Source organism: Chrysoperla carnea, chromosome 2 (assembly GCF_905475395.1).
Source record: "Chrysoperla carnea chromosome 2, inChrCarn1.1, whole genome shotgun sequence".
In the NCBI taxonomy this organism is placed as follows: Eukaryota; Metazoa; Arthropoda; class Insecta; order Neuroptera; family Chrysopidae; genus Chrysoperla; species Chrysoperla carnea.
This window is the reverse complement of record NC_058338.1, coordinates 99,573,305-99,597,332: the sequence shown is the minus strand read 5'-3', so window position 1 is coordinate 99,597,332 and position 24,028 is coordinate 99,573,305. Positions and strand designations below refer to the sequence as shown.

Sequence of the window (24,028 nt, the reverse complement as noted above, 5' to 3'; positions counted from 1 at the left end):
CTAAGAAATACATGGCGATATTTACAATACTGTATGTTATAAAAACTTTGACACCACTTACATTAATAAATATTAAGTTCAAGTCGACAGTATGTTCTTGAGTCACATACTACATTGCAAATGTCGCAATGCATTTTTGACGAGATTCCTATTTAGTAAAGGTGCCCCTCTATTATTCAACCTAATTTTTCATTTTAATAAATATTGTTGATATGCTATTAATAGCATCAGTTACATCACAGCGTTGAATAGTACTATTCGCCAGAAGTATTGGGATATCACCAGTCAGTACGGGCCTGATACCTATACTGACATCGGGTCATCAATGCTATATATAAATTTAAGGGATGATGGAGCAGGAAGAAGAGTACATCGTAGTCTTTGATGGACTATAACGTGTTCATACTTAATCGGTTCTGTCTTAGGCATTATTATTTTAGTTTATTATCAATATTATAAAATAATAATAAACTTTCTTACTGGAATCAAATAGAAGGAACATAATTTATCCTTTTTTTATATTTTTTTTTATTAGTTATTAATTATTAATTAGTTATATATGTACCATAAATATAAAAAAACATTAGTCTTAGTGGTATTCACATTGATCTCTATACCATGCGAATAATTTAAATCTTGGCATGGGCATCCCCCACGAGTATGACAGAGTGCATGCGTTAAGCAATGCGTCTAAGAAAGAGGTGTTATAGGTGTTACTTGTTTCTTGAAAGTGTTGTAGATTCGGTTCCCTTTAAGCTGTGCGATTCTACTGCTTGTGTGTGTACTGTATACAACTCGGCGCAACTAAGTTACATTCAACCCATAGCAAGAAAACATTCCTATAACACCGCTTTCTTGAATGCATTGCTAAATGTATACATACGTACTATATCATACTCGTAAGAGATGTACTATGCCAAGATGTAAATTAAACAACTAATATAACCCACATAACAATACATAGCAATGAAAAAGATAGTAATTGGTAAAAGATAGATATATGAATAAAGATGAAATTACTCAATGTTGAATAAAATAGAGAAAAACAGCCATTGTCAGCCAATTGTTTTTTTTTTTAAGTCGGTTTTTTTTGTTAAGAGTTTTTTTTTTTTTTTAAGTAGTTTTATTCTTAATTCTTCCTTAATGATGAATCTTATTGATTCTTAATAATTTTTTTTTCTCGATTTTGTGATGATAGGAAATAATGCTTAAGCGTGGTTTCCCAATTTGGACATGAAGGTACATACATGTAGGTACACGTGTAAATAAACTCGTGTGAAAGTCATTTGCTTTGTTTTTTTTTTATATATATATATTTAAATTTTTCCAAATTTGCAAACAATAATTTTCAAGAATATTGTTTCACATTATTATTAATAAATAAACACAATTTTATCACTTAAAAAAATCAGTGAACAACAGTGAACCATGAGTGTAGAAACTACCTTATCGATTAACGATCATGATGAGTCGACACTTGTTCAAATTGAACAGGGTCAATTACGAGGTAAAATACTGAATTCTGTGAAAGGTGTGTTATATTTTGGATATAAAGGAATTCCTTATGCTAAGCCACCGATTGGGGAGCTAAGATTCAAGGTAAGGCAAAATTGAGGTTCGCTGAAATAGAGGAAAAATTATTAAGAGAGCCAAAAGATATCGGAAAAAATCACCTTTAAAAAAAAAACATTCAAATAGAAATTCGAAATTTTCTCTGAGAGACTAAGTTATTGAATGTATTTTTACACCATATTGATATAAATAAAATATACAAAGTGAAGTATACTAATATACTATAAGTTTAGTCTTAAGTTTGAAATGATTAGAAATATTGACCTTACCAACAAAACTTTGGTGTGGGTATTAAAATCATCTTATTAGTCCATTTTCTTTTTTGTACGTCTGTACGCCCGCTCGTCAGTGAACACGATAACTCAAAAATGAAAGAAGATATCAAGTTGCAAGCATTTTTATTGCGTGCTCAAGACGTAAACAGTAAATTTGAGTTTGTAAATGAGTAACATAGACCAATTTGGTCTATGGTGTGTAGGACCCATCTTGTAAGTCGTCAGAGATAGAACAAAAGTCTAAATGTAAAAAATTAATTTTAAAAAAAATTAAAATTAAATTCAAAAAAAAATTTTATGTACCATGTTTTTATAACGGACTAAAAAGTGCAAAATAATTTTTACTTTTCATAGCTATTACAATACTTGTAAGATTGGAAACGAAAAACATGGGGTGCCTGCAATTGGTAGAAACCGTGGCTGAAATAATGCTGAACGAGTAGATGCTGGGTTTTTATGATGAAACGTCATGTTTTTCATTTCCTATCTTACAACTGTTTTATTAGTTATCAAAAGTAAAAATTATTTTATACTTTTTAATCCGTTATAAAAACATTTAAAATTTTTTTAATTTTATTTTTTTTCTGCTTTTTAAGGGTTATATGAATGCATTGTCACTCAATTCTAAACTATGATCCAAATATCATGGCTCAAGCTCGTCGAGAAATTAGTTTAAAATTAATTACAAAGTTCCACCCGGACATACAACAGCGAGTTTATAAAAACATGTTAAAGTAAAAAATTTTTTTTGAAACTATTTTTCGTAAACATAATTTTTTACTCGTGAGGACGCAAATTAGGACAAAACTAATTTATTCAAAGTAATGCAAGCACTGACATTCAACACTTTGTATACAGGGTATTTCAACAATTAACTGTTGTCTGTCTACTAACTGTCAATTGACTGTTTTCACTTATTTGTTTTTTCAAGTTTGTATTGAAAATGGATAAATTGTAAATATTTTTATGATGTGTAGCCTCCAGCAGAACCAGACCCATGGGAAGGGATCCTGGATGCTTACGAGGAGGGTAATCGAAGTTTATCTATATCTTCTACCGATGATGAATGTGTTGGTGATGAAGATTGTTTATATCTTAATGTTTTTACTAAAGAGGTAAGTTAACAAAAAGTACATAGGTATATTCTTTTTCATTTACTTCTGAGTGAGCTGAGTAAAATTACAGAACTTCCTTCGTAATCTTGAAAGCTAAAGTAGGCTTGCCGTCTTCTATGTTTTGGTCTATTAAATCGCATAAAGGAAATACACACTATAAAAATTAAAAAAATTTCCAAATTTCATCATAAAAAAAAATTAGATCCTTGTAATCAGGCTCCGTTCTTCAAGATTCTGATCAGATGCCCTTGAAAAAAATCATAAACTATCGCCATCGAGTTACCGAAAAATGTCAATAGGGCATGACATTAAAAAATTCAATTAATATTAGTTACACAAGTGATATTAGCTACACAATTTTTTATACCATGTATAAGAAATATACCAATGTATATTAAGTTTAGTCCTAAGTTTGTAACGCTTAAAAATATTGATGCCATGAACAAAATTTTAGTATAAGTGTTCATAAAATCATCTAATTAGTCCTTTGGTTGTCTATCTGTTTGTCGTCTGTCGTCTGCCCGTCTGTCATCATGATAAATCACAAATTAAAATATATATCAAGCTTTTATAGCGTGCTGAGTAGGTATAAACTGAGGTCGAGTTTGCAAATGAGCAATATCGGTCAATTGGGTCTTGTAAACCGCCGAGATAGAACAAAAGTTTAAACGTAAATAATGTTCCTTATAAAAAAATAAACAACTTTTGTTTGAAACATTATTTCGTAAACATCACTGTTTACTCGTGAAAGCGCAAATTGTATAGTATATATTACAAGGAAATATCAGTTATATACGTGTGACATGTATGTATGTATAATGTGACAGGGTAATCAACACTGTCTATACATGGTATTTCAACAATTGACTCAGTCAATTGTTTGTTTTCACCTGTTTAATTTCAGTTTAAAGTTCGGACCACTTTAATGGAAAATATTTTATCAGAAATGTAATTGAAATAATTTCCTTTAAGCCGTCAGTCACAACTCGCGTCAAACGTTCGGCAATCTTTAGTCGCCGGATGAGAGATTTGCTCATGCCTTCTGCACACGCTTATAAAATATTTCGCGTGTTAAACATTATTTAACTTTTAAGAATGAATTCTTGTTGACTTCGAGTTGAGACATAGTTATTGAAATAAATACCACGATACTCGAAATAAAATAAAATTTTATTTCGAGTATCGTGGTATTTATTTCAATAATTATTTAACTTTGTAAAGCATAGCCTCTACATAAACCCTATATATTATAAATGCGAAAGTAAGCATGTTTGTTTGTTTGTTTGTTACGCTTTCACGCTAAAACTAGCGAATGGTTTTTAATGAAACTGTACAGCAACATAGCTGATATAATCCTTACCAGTATTTCAAGTGTTATAGAAAGGGAATAAGCGAGAGTAATCTTAGTGTAGAGAGTAATCTTTAATGCGTTAGCTTATTATAAATCATCGATTACGTGTAGTCAACGATTTCGTGCAATCGTTGATGTATACTTTTGAATAAACCTAGTAATTTCCGTATAAAAATGAAAATTTTTTTTTAACCTATTATTTGACCTACAATTCTAAATTGAATTGAATTGAATTGAATTTATGCAAAACCATTGTAAAATTGTAAAAAATCATGCATTATATCGACTACTTTTCAATATATTGTCATGTCCTTGAATTATTCTACCGTTTGTAAAATCATTGAAAGTGAAAATTAAACCTACTGAAATAATAATTTATGGGAAATAAAACATTCGATTGTAAAAATATGTTTATTTGAAAATATACAGAAATCATCAAAAATCGAAAAATGTAGGATAGAGTTGAGTGTGCAAAATATGAGAGCCGCATTTTCTCAATTGAATCTTGTTCAGAAAAGTTTATAGATTAATATTCTGGATGTTGCCAGAAACATTATTGTTCCAATCTTTTTAAAAAAAAACTTGCTTAGTTCTTTTTGGATTATTTCACGTAAAAACCCTTGTACTTTTTTCGTCAATTTCACCGTTTTCAAGTTATTGACAATTTGATGTTTGAAAAACTTCAAAAAGGTCATTTTCAACGCTGAAAAACAAGCTCAGAAAACTAAATTTTCGAACTTTGAACATATTTAATAAAGTTAAGAAGTGAAATTACAGATTGTTTAATTTTAATGCCTCAATTTTTAAAGAATTGAAAAATGAGCCTCTAGAATATATTAGCCTTTAGCTCTTCAGAACTATATTAAAGGATGTTCAAGAACTATTTTAGAATTTTGATAGCCCAAAATTCTAAATTTGATTAAAAATATTGTTTAATGTTTCTGTGGATGAGGAGGGGGTATACAAACATTGGACCGATAGCATTTCGTACAACAGCTTATACATTAATATTCGTACGGAATATTAATGTATAAGCTATTTTGAACAAGAATCAGTTGACAAAATGCGGCCCTCATATTTTCAGTCTTCAAAGGCTATAAATATTCACTCGCAAAGATTTTGTTTTATTTGTAAATCTTCTTAGAATGTTTTCATTAACAAATCTTTGTTTTCTGTCAGCTTCCAAAAAGTGGAGAATCTTTAAAACCAGTTATGTTTTGGATTCACGGAGGGGGATATATCCGTGGCTCTGGAAATACAGATTTACATGGACCTGATTATTTAATTGCAGAAGATATTGTTTTGGTTACATGTAATTATCGATTGGGTCTTCAAGGTAAATAAATTTATTTTATTTTTAAGATACTAGCAAAACCGGCAGTAATACAGTCAATTAGTATTCTACTTAATTTTGTGGGGACACATGCACTAAATTGCCCTTGTGGAAAAACGAAACTGTTAATAAGTCTGAATAACAGTTCTTAAAGTTTTAATTTTTCATAAAAAGTCTGAAAAAGTCTTATAATCTCTGAATACTTTATAATAAGACGTAATAAGTCTTATTACAAACAATTCCAAGATTTCGGACTCTGCCAGGAGAGTTATTCAGTGTTAATAAAACTTACTAAAAGAGTTGGTTAAACTTTTTAATACTTAAAAAAACGTATATTACAAGTTTTTGCGGCTGTAAAAAGAATTATTGTGAGTTTTCCTGACTTATCAAAACTTCCTGTTGAAAATTTGTGTAGCTTTGAAAAGAGTTATTTGGAGTTTTTTTATAATTATTAAAACTTTTTGAGGATTTCATTCCCATGTGCAAAATAATTTGTTGCTGGATTTTATAGAAATTTCACAGGACGAATTGATAATGCCGATTGAGTTTGGTGAGTATTGTGTTGTTGATTTTGTTAATAAAAACGAGTGGGCGAGTTTGGTGTATTCGATGCGTAATCTAGCAAGGGCGATCTCAAATTTTCGATGGTGTTGATAACTGGTATCCCAGGTTTGGGTGCCGGTTTTGATCAGTTTCAGTTTGCTTGGTGGGCTGTTTTCCCAGTTTTCGTTTCGAAGTAGAATGAGTTTTTGTTTTCCTTGAAGGATTGCGTCCTGGGCTGTGGATTCATGTGTTGGTGTGCCGTTGTCATGGGCTTGTTTTGCAGCATTATCAGCCTTTTGATTTCCACTTATTCCAGTGTGTCCAGGAATCCAGAAGAATTTTGGGATTAGTTTTATTTGTTTGAGATCCATGTATATATTTTGAATTTTGAGAGAATCTGCGATAATTAGATATTTTTGTGGTAGGTTTTTTGTTTGATGTGTTCCAGTGCTTTTTTTATAGCAGTTGCTTCTGCTGTGAAGTTTGATGTAAGTTGATGTAGTTTGTATTTGTATATGTTGTTGTTTTCTATGAAAGCACATCCTGTTCCTCTGTTGTTTTTGGAACCGACAGTGTATATGTGTTTGTATTCACTATAAACTGTATTTGATTTTTCTCGAAATGCTTGGAGATACCTTTGGGAACTTGTTGTTAATTTTGGAAGTTCGCTCAATGTTAGATCTGTATCTATGTGCCATTTTGTCCATGGTGGTTTTGTTTTGTTGGATTTCTAGTTTTGAGGGGTTGAAATTGTGGGTTTGTGTGGTTTGTAATATTTTTTGGATATTTATGTGGAAGGGTTTTGTGTTAGATTCTTTTTTGTTGTATTTGTGGAAAAACAAGTCTGAATGGACAGTGTCAATTGGATCGGGAATATGATTTTGTCGCGTGTTGAAGTAATATTTAATCATTTGTTGGTGTCTGGATTCGGTGAGAGTAGGGAATCCACCTTCGCAATATGGGCTTGTTATTGGTGATGTACGAAATGCTCCAGGTATTATTCGAAGTGCTGAGTTGTTGATAGTTTCGAGCGGGTTTAGAGTTGAAGTGCTTGTTGAAACGTTTATGTGACAGCTGTAGTCTAGTTTTGATTTGATAATTGCGTTGTAGACTTGTGTAAGGGTTTTTCTATCGGAGCCAGTATTTTTGTTTGATAAAATTTTTAGGATATTTATTCGAGGGGTTAATTCTATTTTTAGGTTTTGTACGTGATTTTTCCATGTTAATTTTTCGTCATATATTAATCTTAGAAATTTGTGTTGCGATGTTGTTTGTATTGTGTTGTTGTTCAGTGTTAGCGTGAGGTTGTGTTTTATTGTTTTGTGAAAACGCATGTGTTTCGTTTTGGTGTCTGAAAATTGTAGCCCATTGTGTTTACTCCAAGTTGTAAGGTTGTTTATTCCTATTTGGATGTATTTTTGGGAGTAGTCTTGATTCTGTGATGCAACGTATATTATAATGTCGTCCGCGTATGTTATTTTTTATATTGGGTAAGGTAGTACGTTTGTTATGTCATTGATGGTTGATAACTTATTGTTCAATTACTTTTTACGACAGGGACCTAATTTATTTATTCATATTTTTAAATATTAATATAATTGTAATTCGAACAAATAAGGTACCTAATAAATCTGAAGAAATAATTCTTCAGAAATAAGAAATAAGAAATAATAAGAAATTTCATTTGTATGTTTTTTGTTACCCCTAAGTGACTTTTATCTGTAGCTTGGTTTTTCTAGGCACCGCATTCGTACCTACTGGTACAGACGTATTTAAAAGATATTTGAGACTATTCTCACGCGAGTCAATAATATTGATCAAATAAAAAAGATAACAACAGTTAACAGTAAAAAAAATTAGATGATAGGAAAGCCATGCGATCACCCATGCGAATACATTGACTGACGTCTCTTCAATAAAAAAGAAATCGTTTTAATTTTCTTCAATATTATGATTTCAATATACTCCTCAAACGATTATTGTATTGTTCAATAACGATATTGACTCGATCAAATTGACCTTGTTGAGGCTAGCTTTACTCTTATTTCAATCTTTAATCGTAAATATTTTCTTAGGAAAGTCCCCAAAAACAATATCATTTGTAAAATTGGATAATTTCAAAAGATAATATCGAATAGAGAGCACTGTGTTATAAAAAAATGATATTTTCTAAACTATGAAACTTTTGATCCAAAATCCATTAAAACAGATGTTGGTTCGATAAGTTTTTTTTTAATTATGCAAATGTTTTAAAGGTTGTTTGTATGTAAAAGATCCAAGGGCTGGCTGTTCTGGCAATAATTTACTAAAAGATAAAATAATGGCATTAAAATGGGTTCAAAAAAATATTCATGCATTTAATGGTGATCCAAATAATGTTACTGTATTTGGTGAAAGTGCTGGAGCGATTAGTGCCCATAATTTATTGTTTTCACCTATGGCAAAAGGATTATTCCATAAAATGATATGTCAAAGTGGTAAGTAAGAAAATTAAAGTTTAAATTGCATCGGAACAGACAATTTTGAAGCCACGAGGATCACATTTAAACCATCTATTAGAAAAAAATGTAACTAATAAAACATTACGTTTTGCTAAAGAGGGCGCTTAGCCAATTTACTGAGCGCTAACTTCCTAAAAACTTCCTAATACCGACACCCCATTTATGAAAATCCATTTTTTCTGTAATATACATGGGATACTATTATTATCTTTCCACTCAATAGGGCTAAAAAGTTTACTGCTCTAATGTATTTGGTTTACTGCCAGGGCCGTAAGTACAATAGGGAAATTGGTGCAATGTTGCGGGGTCCCCGACTTGGGAGCCCGCCTAATATTTTCTCATTACTTGATCGCAATTGTTCTTCACACCTAAAAACAGAAATTCTCCTTGCCGCCGGTTATTGAAAAGACTTATAATAATTCATGTATGTACTATCTATTCATTTGACCCTCACATACCTAGAATGTATGTTTATAAAGTTTCTATAAGTTATTATAAGACGTGAATAAAAAATTTTTTTTCCCACAAAATACTGTTATTTCTACTTTATTATTAGAATAGCATTTTTACAATATTATTATAACCAAGGATTTTCGGATGAGGACCCCAAATTTGGTTTTGCTCCGGGAAATTTCCAGTTCTTCTTTCGGTCATGTTTACCGCTGTGCAAAATACATCAAAGTACTTGCACACCCACAATACCAAAGGATCTCACTAGAAACTCACAATCTGATGAATATTTCAAACAAATTTTAGGAACAGCATTTGATGGTCAAAATTATTTGGAAAATTTGCCAATTATTGCAGCAGAGGCTGGTGGTTATAAATGTGATAACGAATTGGACGCTTATAATTATTTAAGAAATTTGCCAGGACCGAAGTTGTGGGAAATTTTTAAATTATTAGATACTTATGCGGTAAGTGAAGGAGATATTTCTCTATATTTAAGAGAAAAAGTCTGGGAACTGGTGATTTTTATCTAATTGGATTTGACGTATATATGATATAGGTAACTAATAGCCTCGTCATTTGTGAATTAAAAGAACTTGTCAGAAATCTTAGTCGTTAATGTAGGTAAAAAAACGTTTATATTAAAATATAGACATTTATATGAATGTGTGATATGTGATATTTTTTTGAGTTTTTTAAGAAATATTATTTATCTTTTAAGCGAAGTTGAAACGTTTGATCTGGGATATTTTTACTTGCTTTTAGCTGAGAGGGGCGCAAAAAAGAGTAGATATAATTATTTACAATATAGGCTATTACCATTATTGGTCTAAAATGATCGTTTACGAAGATTCAAACCAAAACGGTTTTTCCTAAAGTTTTTGTAAGGATTCTGTGCATTTACAATCGCTACGTGATACTGAACCTATTTAAATAAAAAATGACTACTTCAATTTAATGAAAAAAAAAATTCTCAGTAGTCTAAAGTAATTAACTTAACTAAGGGCAAAATCCAATTCCCACAGCGCCTTCATCATTTTTATCAATGACCAAACTTATATATCCACAGCGTTGTAAAAAATATTGGCATTACGAAAATAATTATCACAATACAAAGGTATATTAAAATTAACATTTTCAGATTGGAAAATATGATCGTGTTGTAAGCTCTATTACTGAATTTCCAGACGGTAATGAACCGAAATGTTTAACAGAAACCCCAGAAGTTTTATGTACGCGGGGTGACTTTATAAAAGTTCCATTATTAATTGGTACAAATACATGCGATGGCATGGTCTATACATCCAAAGATTATTTGGATAAATTGTTACCATTAAATTTTACTGATCCAGAATTATTAGTGCCACGATTTATGAATATACCAAAAGGAACACCACAATCTTTGGAAATTGGTAAACGGATTATGAAGTATTATTATGGTAATGAAACACCATCGAGACGTAACGCGGAAAAATTTGCAAAAGTAAGTTAATTAATAAGAAAAGAACTTCAATATTTATTATTACGCCAGTATAATCTTACATAAAAACAACTAAAGTCGCAACACGCGATGTGAAGCTACTTTTTTTATATGTTATTTGGACCTATTAAGGAAGTGTGAAACTAAGTCTTGCAAGCAAGAGTTGAGTTACCTGCGTAATCCGTTAAAAATTGGAAAATTTTAGGACTTTTGTCAGTTTTTGCAGTTGAATTCAAAAACACGAGAACTTTTGACGGTAGTTACTACTATCATTTTGAAAGTATATTCAATTTGAAACAATTCAGCTACTTTAACAGTTGCGTTCAATTAAAATTTAGACGGACTAAAATTTTTCTATTAATGAGCCCCGACTGTTAAAGTCGCTATGTAAACTACTGGACTTGTTTCTTTCTTTTCAGATTTTATTTAACGCAGTGGTGTTTTTTTATTTTTTTTATTATTTATTTTTGACGAGTATTTTGTATATGTAATCCAGGTTTAGTATATGTAATCCATAATCCAGAAATGAATTGTGCAAGTGGCATCGTTATACAATACACTTCTGTACTGTGACCAAGTGCTACTTTCTATGCTGCGTGCATAGATGAGCAATATATATGAGAATATGTGTTGCAGCGTTCATAGATTTACTGCACTTTAAGAACTGCTATTTAGAGAACTACGTTCTACTTTCGTGTTCTCTTTTACTCCAATAGAAATGCGTACAACTGCCTACTGAATTCTTCTTTTTCTGACATTTATCTTCTCGAACACCTCCAAAAAAAATTTTACAAATAATTTTGAAATAATTATTTTTGTTGTAGTATCAAACTGATGTTCGATATACATTGTTAACGAAGAAAGCAGTAAAATATCATCTGAAATTTAGCAACGAACCCGTCTATCTGTATAAATTCACTATGGATTCCTCTTGTAATCTGTATAAAAAAGTTTTCAGTAAGTATGCCTAATTCTTATAAATAAACAAGTTAACCACAAACAATTGACTGAGTTAATTGTTCAAATACCATGTATAGAAAGTGTTGAATGTCAGTGTTTGCATTTATTTTTTTTTAAATTAAAAAAGTTTAAACAACCAAGACAGTTAAGACGCGCATTCGCTCGCCAATTATTCAATTTTTCGAAATAATTTTCGTGATTTTTTTGTTTGTTTTCGAAAATGTGTAACAAGACAACTAGTTTACATGCAAATTTTAAACTCCCTATTCTTTAAATTTTTGGAAAAAAAGGACTCTGTTTTTGTCAGAAAAATTTTGTTCTAATTTGCGTTCTCACAAAAAGTTGTTTATTTTTTATGAGGAACATTTTCATATTTAACCTTTTGCTCTATCTCTAACGGTTTACAGAATGGGTCGCTGCGGACCCAAGATTTACGAACTTAACCTCACTTTTTACGCCCTGAGTACGTTATAAATGATGCGTTTTTTCGTTTTTGGTTTATCGTGTTTACAGACAAATAGACGGACGGACAACCAGAAATGGACTACTTACGTGATTTTATGCAACCTGTACCTTGGGGACTAATGTAAGTATACCTTGATACATATTGAATAGATACCATACCCTTTATGAAATATAGGGTATAAAAAGATAATCTTCATTATTAGTTAAATTTCCTTTGAAATTAAATGGAGTGAGTTATTTTTTATGCATATTATTACTCTATTTTAATGTAAAAATCAAAGCTTGAAAGGATTTTGCTACAACTTCTTAAAAACGCAGACGGGCAGGCACGGTATTGACATTTTCTTTTAAGATATCAACTGTAATTATTTGGTTACGAATTGAATAATAAGTATATCCGTTTACCGTATAATTTAGAATAATAATAAGTAAAAAAATGTATTACTTATGATAGGAAAAATCAAGAAAGTTTATCAATACCACGGTACTAACAAAATTTATGACATACATATTTTTGAAAATTAAGTTCTAATACATGCTTTTAAGGTCTTTGCACTACTTCATCAACTCAGTGTGTGTAAACAATATTTAGGTGATGTACTTGGTCGTCAATATGGCTTACTAGTTGTTTCATTAATCTCGAGGTAATCTACTCTAGATTAAAAAGTAAAAAACTTATATATTTATAAATTTAACCTCGTTCATTACGTTACAAAAAATTGTTTGACAAAAACTTTTGTAAATATCTTAATTAAAACATTAAAAATTCATGAATCATGAGTTCAAAGACGATTAATTATTATTTTTGGTAATTAATAATTACATAAATCCAATTATACCAGCAATGTTCGATGCTATCTAAATTTAAGTTAATAATTTCCAGTTTAAAATTTTTAATTATTAATTTCTGTTAAAAAAAATTTATATGTAGGCGAAAGTGAAATATAATGATTCCTCACAGTAAAATGATCCCTCGTCGTTTTTTTGTGTTTTGGTTTTCGCCGGCTGGTAGTTTTATTATTGGATTTTAATAATATTATAACACAGTGTAATAGATGTAAAATTAATTTTAAGGTCAATTTTTATGACGATATTCAAATATGTCGTTACGGGTAAAATGAACCCCTTCATATACGTTAAAATGATCCCTATTTTATGTGTAAAACTATTATAGATAAAATGATCCCCCATCATGTGGCGGATCTTGAATGTGATAATTTAGATGATTTTTCCAGGGATTTTTGTTTTCATACAAATCGTTGATGCAATGTAAAAGAAGAGTTAATATTTTATGCGAACTGTTTGGTAAAAAGTACATGCTATCATTTTACCCACTATTTTTACAAGGTCAGGCAAAACGATTCCTTCTGAGAAATATTGAATAGTTCTAAAAGTTGGAACAGATCAAAAGAAATTGACATGCCAAAATTGTAACACTCGAATAAAGAAATCAAAAATATTTCGACGTTGAACATATGTCGAATAGTTTGGTTTTAAATTACATATTTCCTAGAGAATTATTATAGACCTTCTTGACTTACTGTAAAATTACAGTGTATTGTGCGATCAACGCTAAACTAAGTTCTTTTTTAGATTTAACTTTACCAGGCGTGTGCCATGGCGATGAACTAACATATCTTTTTTATACAAAATACCATTCTCGAATACGTTTTGGTATAGCTGAAGAGAATACAGTAGAACGTTTATGTAAATATTGGACAAATTTTGCACGTACTGGTAATCCAAATCCACCAGAAACTGGTTCATCACCTGTGTTCAATGTGGAATGGAAACCTGTGGAATCGGACGTATACAATCATTTAAATATTGGTAAAGTTTTGCGTGCTATAAATTATGAACCTGATAAGAACAGAATGGATTTTTGGAATCAATTATTTAAAGATTATAATTTTGAGTTGTAAAAGTTTTTATTTAGTTAATTTGTGTATTTTCGAATTTTTTTTAAATTTTTTTATTATTTTGGAATACAATATTTTATATTTTAGGCTACAAATTGATGTGTTTGCTAAAAAAACAGATAATCTTTAAATTCTTTTATACATTGAGAACAAACGTAAGAATTAAAACCTTATCAGATTTATTTTATACAGATTTGCAAATTCAAACAAAGGAAAAAGTAGTACAATATGTGTGTGTGTCGATTTTTTATCGAATGAAAAATCCCAAAGGGGTGGTAGGATATTTTGAAATAAGTATTTTAATAATAAATTGAAGTTTTTGCCCTAAGTTTCTAGATTAATTTTTGTATTACATAAATACGTATTTCGGGTATTTTACAGTGTATACTTCATCAGTATGAATTAGCTAATCATAATGAACTCAGACAGTCAACAAATTAGCAACTAGTAACATAAAATATAAGAGTAATTACGATTATCTAATTCATACCGATGATGACTACATGAATCAAAAGTATAAAAAAATCGAAATTTATTCCATCCAAGTTCTAATTTATTACCTTCTCATTTATATAAATATTTTAGTATCAGAAACATGTGCCCCGGAAACGAGAAGGTGTGAAGCTACCAGTGCGTACTGGGTTTTCGAAAGAAAATCCATAATATTTACACACAATAAATGAGAAACATTTTTAACTTCCCAATGGGAAGTTATTGTAATGGGTCCGATTTTGAAAATTGAAAATTTTGACATATTTCCACGTTTCAAGGCCTTGAGAGTCGAATAGTATGGTTTTTAAAACGATGTCTGTGTGTGCACATGTATATGTATGTATATGTATATATGTATGTATGTATGTATGTATGTATGTATGTATGTATGTATGTATGTATGTATGTATGTATGTATGTATGTATGTATGTATGTATGTATGTATGTATGTATGTATGTATGTATGTATGTTCAAATGATGATATTGACATGGGACCAGTTTCATTTAACGCATAATTATGTGACTTAGACCGCTTTTTTTTAATTTAAATTTGTGCTTTAATTAAAGCTGAGATTAGAGAAGAACTTTAAATGCTTGAAGGTTTTAGTACTCGTCTTAATAAAAGCGGTCCGAATCTAACATAATGTAAAGATACTTTTTTTTCGAAAATGTTCTATATTATTGCTTAACCTTCGATAGTTGACGTTATGCCACATTTTACTTTAATATATATATATATCTATAAATATATAGGAGACTTTCTATAGATATAGATAGTCACTCATCACGATATCTCTGGAACTATAAGACCTAGAGACTTGAAATTTGGCAGGAATATTCCTTTTGCCAAGTAGAGGTCAGCTAAGAACGGATTTTACGAAATTCCACCCACAAGGGGGGTTGCGGGGGTGTTCATGAATAAAAAATTCATATTTTTCAATTATGGCTTTTAATAGTTCAAAACTTGGTCAGAATGTTTTAAATTACATTTAGAAATTTTTTTAACCTTCGGAGGGTAGAAAGGTGTAGCGAGAAAGTGGGAAGGAAATATCGAATATTTAGAAATATACCTAAGTGGGGTATCAAATAAAAGAGCATGACGTGTACATTACAAAAATGTTATCCAACGCGAGGAAATGTGGAGGGAGGGGTGCAAGTGGGGATGTTGCCCAGCAAAGCGGGTATATTTTACGCCACGCAAAGCGGGCGGGTAACAGCTAGTATATCTATAAATATATAGGAGACTTTCTATAGATATAGATAGTCACTCATCACGATATCTCTGGAACTATAAGACCTAGAGACTTGAAATTTGGCAAGAATATTCCTTTTGCCAAGTAGAGGTCAGCTAAGAACGGATTTTACGAAATTCCACCCACAAGGGGGGTTGCGGGGGTGTTCATGAATAAAAAATTCATATTTTTCAATTATGGCTTTTAATAGTTCAAAACTTGGTCAGAATGTTTTAAATTACATTTAGAAATTTTTTTAACCTTCGGAGGGTAGAAAGGTGTAGCGAGAAAGTGGGAAGGAAATATCGAATATTTACAAATATACCTAAGTGGGGTATCAAATAAAAGAGCATGACGTGTACATTACAAAACTGTTATCCAACGCAAGGAAATGTGGAAGGAGGGGTGCAAGTGGGGATGTTGCCCAGCAAAGCGGGTAGTTCCCAGCTAGTATATATATAAAAAAAAAAAACATTAATTTATACTGAAATATAGGTAAACAAATTTAATTTAAATACCTAAATTAAGACTATTTCGTCATTTCTCGAATACGTAAGCAAATTTTTAAATACAATAGAAATAAAAAAACATATTTAACATTACAAATAATTTTCAGGGATATGTAGTAAAAATTTGGAAAAATTTGTAAAAGTTATACTTATTAGCTAGGATCTTTTCATATTTAGCTGGAGTCAACTCATAGGGAACTAATAATTATAGATTGATATTTTTCGTATCTAAAAAAAATATATTCGATCTTTGAATTGATTGATCCAGTTATCATTTCAGTGAAGAACTAATGGAAATATCGTAGGACAAACACATTTCATTGTTGTGTATCGGACTAAAATTTAAATTATCGGAGAATCTATTATCTTTCTATCAAAAAAATAAAGGTAAGCGGTCATGCGGACTGGCACAAAAAAGTGACAACTTAAAACTTTGGAACAACTGTGTTTGTTGAATTTTAAAATTAATTATAGCATGAATATATAGAATTTTATAATTTGAATATTGAAATACTTACTAAACCCGCCCACGCTTCGCTGTGACTTTGCCTGATATTAATTAATAATGGACTAAATAAAAATCTAGAAACATTGTGGATTAACATCTTGGACGGCCACAGGCATATTTTTTGTGGCACTTTTTAAGAGCACGAAAAACTCGGTCAATTAAAATAAACGGTCTGAAACATAGGACAAGACTTTATTATATTATAAAATTGATATTATTATTCTTGTAATATTTTTATTGAAAGCAGCCTATTTTAAGAATTATTTAAAAACAAGGAAAAGCTTCAGTTTCTTATCTTCAATAATTTGGCTTTAGAAGGATGTAGTTTGGTAAGGGTGAGGTTAGGCAAAGATTACCAAGATATAAAAGTTACTTAAAAAGACATTTAAAATAATATTTGATCAATTTTGGGTAGGTTTGATTTGACCAGTTTCATCCCCTCCAGCTCCACGGCTCCAGGGGGAGGGGTCCCATGGGGGAGTTATATAAAACCTTGGACCTTGTTGATATAAACTCTGATACGAAGTTTCACTGTTGTCCCCTCAGCCTCTCTCTAGAAAATGCCATTTTCCTGTATTTGGAAAGATTTTCCCTAGGGTGTGGGCCTTCTCGAATTTCCCCGGATATGTGCCTTATACCTATCCTAGGAACACCATAAGGTCTAGCCTTGTGCTTAGTTTAATCGAAATCAACGCATGTATTCTGTTTTACTCGTGATATTTATATGCCTAGATGTAAATCGAACATTCTGTATACATGGTATAAAAAGGCAACAGCACATAATATTCTCGAACGCTCTCTAATCTAAGTACTGACTGGTGTTTTAAACATGTCCTATGTATGCCACGTCGCATGATGTCACTTCTGAGATGGCCTAAACTATGGTAGTCACCAAGCTATAACTTTTACCCACAATTGAAAAACTAGTATAATAAAATCGCTCAACGCGGCAAAACAAGTTTTCATTAAAACAGAGCAAACATTCATTCATTCATTATGTAAACTGGAAGTGCAATTAAAAATTTACCGGATTCATAATTTAAAAAAGGCACCTCTGTCAATATTTGCCTTGCTTGATGTTTTTAGACTACCTAAGGACTTTCCATACATATTTTTGACTTTTTGCAAATAAGTCCAAATAATGTACGAAAAGATTTAAGTTTATTTTATTGCATCTACTGATTCCTTTGTAGCGTACTGTCTGCTTTATTCATACTTAAACGATTTTTATAGCTTCCTATTTTATATATTTTTTCGTATTTCACATCAATAATTTTCCACAATATTCAATGCCGATTATTATTAATATATATATATATATATATAAATTTGGCGTGTTCAGAGATCAGTTAAAATTTCGCCATGGGTGTGCAAACTATTTCGAACGATGACTCAACACTTATTCGAATCGAACAAGGGCAATTACGTGGTAAAGTTTTGAGTTCAGCGAGAGATGTGTTATATTTCAGTTATAAAGGAATTCCATATGCTAAGCCACCGATTGGGGAACTAAGATTCAAGGTAAGACTAAACTTATTCAAAAAATCATTATATGTATATCTAGCTACCATGGTTAAATCTTGAGGTATCGATTCAAGTAATTAATGGTGCATGGTACGAAACCCAGTGGATGCAATCACATTTTTGTTAAATCAATTATTAACTATATTTTGTTTGATAATGGAAAAACCGCCTTTTACATACTTTGTAGTGTCCAGTAGATCCAGAACCATGGGATGGAATTTTGGACGCTTTTGTGGAGGGAAATAGAAGTTTATCAATATCTACCACCTCAGATGAAATTATAGGAGATGAAGATTGTTTATATCTGAATGTTTTTACTAGAGAGGTGAGCACATATGAATTTCCGCCTCCCTCAAATTTGTGTTTCTTCTATCCCATATTGAGCCCACAAATCCCTTAAATTAGTGTACTAAATTTTTTCATTATTGCATTGCTGTATTGGAAAATTAATTCATAACCTTTGAACCTAAATTATTTAGTTTAAAAAATTTACAATAAACATACGTCAAACCTACGTTTATTAATCGTATTTAGCTTCCAAAAAATGGCGTGTCATTGAAACCTGTCATGTTTTGGATTCATGGTGGTGGATTTATTCGTGGATCAGGAAATACAGATTTACATGGACCTGATTTTTTAATTGCCGAAGATGTTGTTTTAGTGACATGCAATTTTCGACTTGGTCTTCAAGGTAGGTAGTAAAATTAGAGACGAACTGTAAAAAAAATTGCAAATTTCAAAATTGTCACAGAGTGTCAAGGCTTGACTAAGGAAAAATCCAATAATATTTGAAGTCTAAATCCGATTCCGGATTCATCATATTGAAGCCCCTAGGTAATGCAATTCTCGGGGCCTTTCATCAGCAGTTTGAAGATCATCAGCTTGTTCAAGTAGATGAAGGGATATCGGAGACGTAGAAGTAGATAGTCACTCTTTCACAGAAAGTAATAAGAGTATCCTTCTTCTCACTTCATTTTTGTTGACATAAATCATGTGTTGTATTTAAGTTAAACAAGTTATTATCGTATAACAAGCAACGAAAAAAAATCGTTTTGTTAAGTACATATATTAAGTTTAATTAAATACATTACATTATAATACATTACATAATATATAAGTTTAATTACATTACTCTCTCTAATGCTTAATCAGATCTTATCTTAATCTGAGCGAAAGAATTATTAATTAATCTGGCAGACGCGGCTTTACCAAACCGTTACTAATTTTTAGTCTCGATACTATTTGAACTGAATATTCTCGGATAAATTCCTTATAAGATCTCAAATTCTGTCAAATGTAATCTAAGCATTCCATTTCTTTATCGAGATCGCATCATTTTCTAATGATTTCAATTGCAAATTATTAACTAGATCAACAAATTTGACCAATTTTTTGGCACTTTGCAAACTTCATATTTTATTTACAAATATTTTAAAGGATGTATGTATGTACGAAACTCACAAGCTGGCTGTTCTGGTAATAATATGTTAAAAGATGTTATAATGGCATTAAAATGGGTCCAAAAAAATATCAGTGCATTTAATGGTGATCCAAACAATGTGACTGTATTTGGAGAAAGTGCTGGAGCAGTTAGTACACATAGTTTGCTATTTTCCTCCATGGCTAAAGGATTATTCCATAAAATGATATGCCAAAGTGGTAAACAAGAAATTTTGGAAAAAATGCAATATGCTCTTAATTTGCTAAATATTTACATATTTCAGGAACAGCATTTGATAACCAAGTGTTGGAAAATTTAGCAATAATAGCAGCTGAAGCTGACGGTTATGAATGTAAAACCGAATTAGAAGCTTTCAATTATTTGAAAGATTTACCAGGATCGAAATTGATGGATATTTGGAAATTACTAAACCAGTATGCAGTAAGTGATTATAAGAATTTTTTAGAAGATAGGTTAGTTTTTCACCAAAAATTTATAGTGATTATCATCAGTCTTTGATATTTTGTTCCATTTTGAATTAAATGCTTTTTAACATCATAAAAAAAGTCAGTATCCTTTTTAGGTGGGTAAATATGATCGAGTACTAGGACCAATAGTTGAGTCATCTGAAGGGGATGATCCAAAATTTTTATTAGGCAAACCAGAATTATTATGCACGAAAGGTGAATTTATAAAAGTGCCATTATTAATTGGTACAAACTCATGTGATGGCATGGTACATACAACAAACGATTATTTGGACAAATTGTTACCATTAAATTTTACTGATCCAGAATTATTAGTGCCACGATTTATGAACATACCAAAAGGAACACCACAATCTTTGGAAATTGGTCAACGGATTATGAAGTATTATTATGGTAATGAAACACCATCGCGGCGTAATGCGGAAAAATTCGCTAAGGTGAGTGTTTTTTTCAAATATAGAAGAAAATAAACTATTCATTTAAATCAAAATTTTACCTAGTTCCATTCATTAAATAAACGTATAAATGTTAAGAATTTTTTGCCCTGTTTTTTACATAAATTTTCAAGAATCGATTGAGAACTTATGTTTGAATTTTTTTTCTTTGTTTTTTTTTTTTTTTTTGGTATAGTATCAAACTGATGTTCGATATGTATTGTTATCGAAAAAAGCAATAAAATATCATCTGAAATTTGGCAAGGAACCCGTTTACTTATACAAGTTTTCATTGGATTCGCCTTGCAATTTGTATAAACAAATCTTCAGTAAGTAAATAATTAAAATTTTCCAAACAAAAATATTTAGGTATCAATTTCTTATAAAGTTTTTGAAATAGGCATAAATTTTTTACTACAGTCTTGAGAAAAATTTGATCATGAAATAATTTTGATCCAAAAAAATTTAATATATATCTACTCGCGAATTGTTTGTTTAGTTTTGGGACTATGCCCTAGTCGATTGTAAATTTAGATGATATTAATCGAACATGATTTTTACGTTTTTGGGTCTTAACCAGCACTTTTGTTCTCGGTTTTATTACAAAAAAAATTTAAGGCAAATATAATTTTAAGTCAAGAAAGTTACGAAATTTAAATGTATCAAAATTTACATACATTTTTTATCAAAAAAATACAAACTTCACATCTATTCCGCAGTTGGAAACTTAGTTTTCGGAAAATACCCTCGAAAACTCCCTATGTCCTCGAATAATTCACACAATTTGTATATTTTTTTGAAGTCAAAATAGTTAAAGCTATGATTTTTACCATAGTCATAAACAAAAGTGTTTTCCCAATTTTTGTTAAATTTATAAAGGGAAGATTTTCAATATACTTCCAGTTAGAAAAATCAAAAGAAGACGAAATTTTGTCTGCGTTGGTTTTTGGTTAATCAAAAAACTGTAAACGGCGTAGAGTTAATCGAAATTAAAAATTAAACTTTTTTAGATTTAACTTTACCGGGAGTATGTCATGGCGATGAACTAACATATCTCTTTTATACAAAATACCATCCACGATTACGTTTTGGTATAGCTGAAGAGAATACAGTAAAGCGTTTATGTAAATTTTGGACAAATTTTGCCCGTACTGGTAATCCAAATCCACCAGAAACTGGTTCATCACCTTTATTCAAAGTAGAATGGAAACCCGTGGAACCCGACGTATTCAATCATTTAAATATTGGTAAAGTTGTACGTGCCGTTAATTATGAACCGGATAAGGAAAGTATGGAATTTTGGAAACAATTATTTAATGATTATAATTTTGAATTATAATGAACATTTATTTGGAAAATTCAGTAGAATCTCGATAACTTAAACTTCGATAACGTAAAAATCTCTATAAAGTAATACATTTTTTTCCCTTCCCTTCAGAGTCTAAAACCTCTTTCGCTTCAAATACAAAGAATCTATAACTTTAATGAATAATTCGAATAATTTGGGCATTTAGCCTCAGTAACTACAAGCAATGTTTTGACGACTTCAGTTTAATTTATGTTTTTATCCAGTATTGAACCTAGTCCTTGTGTAACACAGTACCTATATATTAATACACAGGGTATCCCGTAACTCGATACACATGGCATGAGAGGGTATTTTTTTGACAATTTCAAGTCGAAAGTGCCTTATATATTCTTGATTATAGTAGTTTAATCTTTTATTAATTAAAAATTCTTGACTATATATCTTCATACACTACTAGAAAGACTATTTTCGACCATGTTAAGGAAAACTTCTTCGGCGGAAAGTTCTTGCTGGACGTTCTGCCAAATGAAGATGTATGATTACACTTAAGTATTTATTAGGAATTTTTCGATCAGGAAACCGCCACTTGAAATTCCATCCATTCGTTCATTCCTGCATAGACGCTCCTGCATTTCTGTTACAATATCCATGAATAAAGTGAATACCGTATTCTTGATTTGTAAACATAGCCATTAAATTAATCTTAAAATTACAACTTCAAAAATAAAAGACACAAACATAAACGATCAAATGTCACCATAAAAACAACATGGCAAAACAATTACATGTTCTACCAGATTAATTTACTATTGCGTTTATTCCTCTTGGCTATTATCGTTGAGGTCATAATAGTGCACGTAGCTCCTTGACTATTGGAATTTAGTCAAAAATATATAAGGAATTTTCGACTTAAAATTGTTTTAAGTATACGCTTTTAATTTATGCCTATATCGAGCCCCGGTACACCCTGTATATACATAGCACAATATGTACCTATAATCAATAACCAAGAACATAAATAAACATCACTAAGTAAAAATATAGACCATTCAAATTACTTAACCTAAACCTTTAGAAAGTTAAAATCTCGATAACTCTCTGATAATTTAATACTTCTCTTGTAGTGTATTTAATATTTCTACTGTAGTTGTTAAATTTTGTATTTAAATTATTTTGTAAGTTATGTCGTTGAAATATATTTGTAATTTTGGTATGAAGATTTTTTTAAGTATAAACTTTTTTTTTTTTTTTTAACTATCTACGAGCACAGGCATATTTGCATAAATTTTATTAATATATATTTTTTGAGAATATCTTTTTATAAAGTTCTGATCCAGAAAATTTGTTAGAATACCAATAAAATGTTCCTGATGTTTTCTAATTTTCATAAATAACATTGATAAATATGGTAACCTCGATCAAAATTGAGTGGATTTTTGGTTCTAATTATGCTAAATAATATGAAAATATCAAAATCTTTGTTTTTTATTCAGCGAAAAGTCTTTGAGGTATACTAAGAAAGTTGTTCCGGGGTATCACAACGTGTACAAAATTTTAAAGGCCTCATTTTGGTATTCTTTGAGTAAAAATTACTCTATTAAAAGATTTCTATCCAAATCGGAGTAAAAAATTTGAAAATATTGTTACGGGATTTGATTAAACTAGGTATACAGGGTGCCAAGTAGTAACGGAAGGAACTAAAATTCTAAGACGAAAGTCCCCTTCTATTGTCTGATCCGATGCATAAGTACTTAGCTAATAATTAAAATCGGAAGCACGCTACAGCAGCAAGACAGTGAAGGAGAGGTAATAATACTTCGTCTTAGAATTTTTTTCCTTCCTGATGCAACAAGGGCGTCCGTTATTCCTGGGACACCTTTACTAGAGTATTTATGATCTAAAATTACAAAAATCGGGTTTTTTTATCGATCGCATCTAAATCTAAATAATGTACGAAAATATTAGATTTCGAAAGTATTCTAGAAATGTGTCGAAAAAATTTATCTGATCCTATCTAAAATAAACTAAAAACAGCTAAATCTGGTAGATTTTGTGATGGAACAAAATATTTTTGAAGTATCGACAGAAGAACTTTCTCCCGGATAGTGAAACTTTAGTTGATATC

General features: G+C 30.5%; 2 protein-coding genes across 2 annotated transcripts in view; one reads left to right on the top strand and one right to left on the bottom strand.

The window, feature by feature from the left end:
- LOC123293126 overlaps positions 1-24,028 on the bottom strand; it is a 273,427-nt gene that overhangs the window by 2,114 nt on the left and 247,285 nt on the right. The gene's annotated exons all lie outside the window — the stretch shown is intronic.
- Positions 1,392-23,040, top strand: LOC123294111 (neuroligin-3-like). The gene is made up of 16 exons (XM_044875198.1): positions 1,392-1,599; positions 2,825-2,962; positions 5,493-5,649; positions 8,445-8,666; positions 9,447-9,607; positions 10,282-10,623; positions 11,445-11,577; positions 13,639-13,958; positions 18,064-18,228; positions 18,419-18,556; positions 18,766-18,922; positions 19,669-19,890; positions 19,956-20,113; positions 20,256-20,597; positions 20,791-20,923; positions 21,605-23,040. The coding sequence occupies exons 1-16, from the start codon at positions 1,429-1,431 to the stop codon at positions 21,931-21,933; spliced, it is 3,288 nt and encodes a 1,095-aa protein (XP_044731133.1). The 5' UTR covers positions 1,392-1,428; the 3' UTR covers positions 21,934-23,040.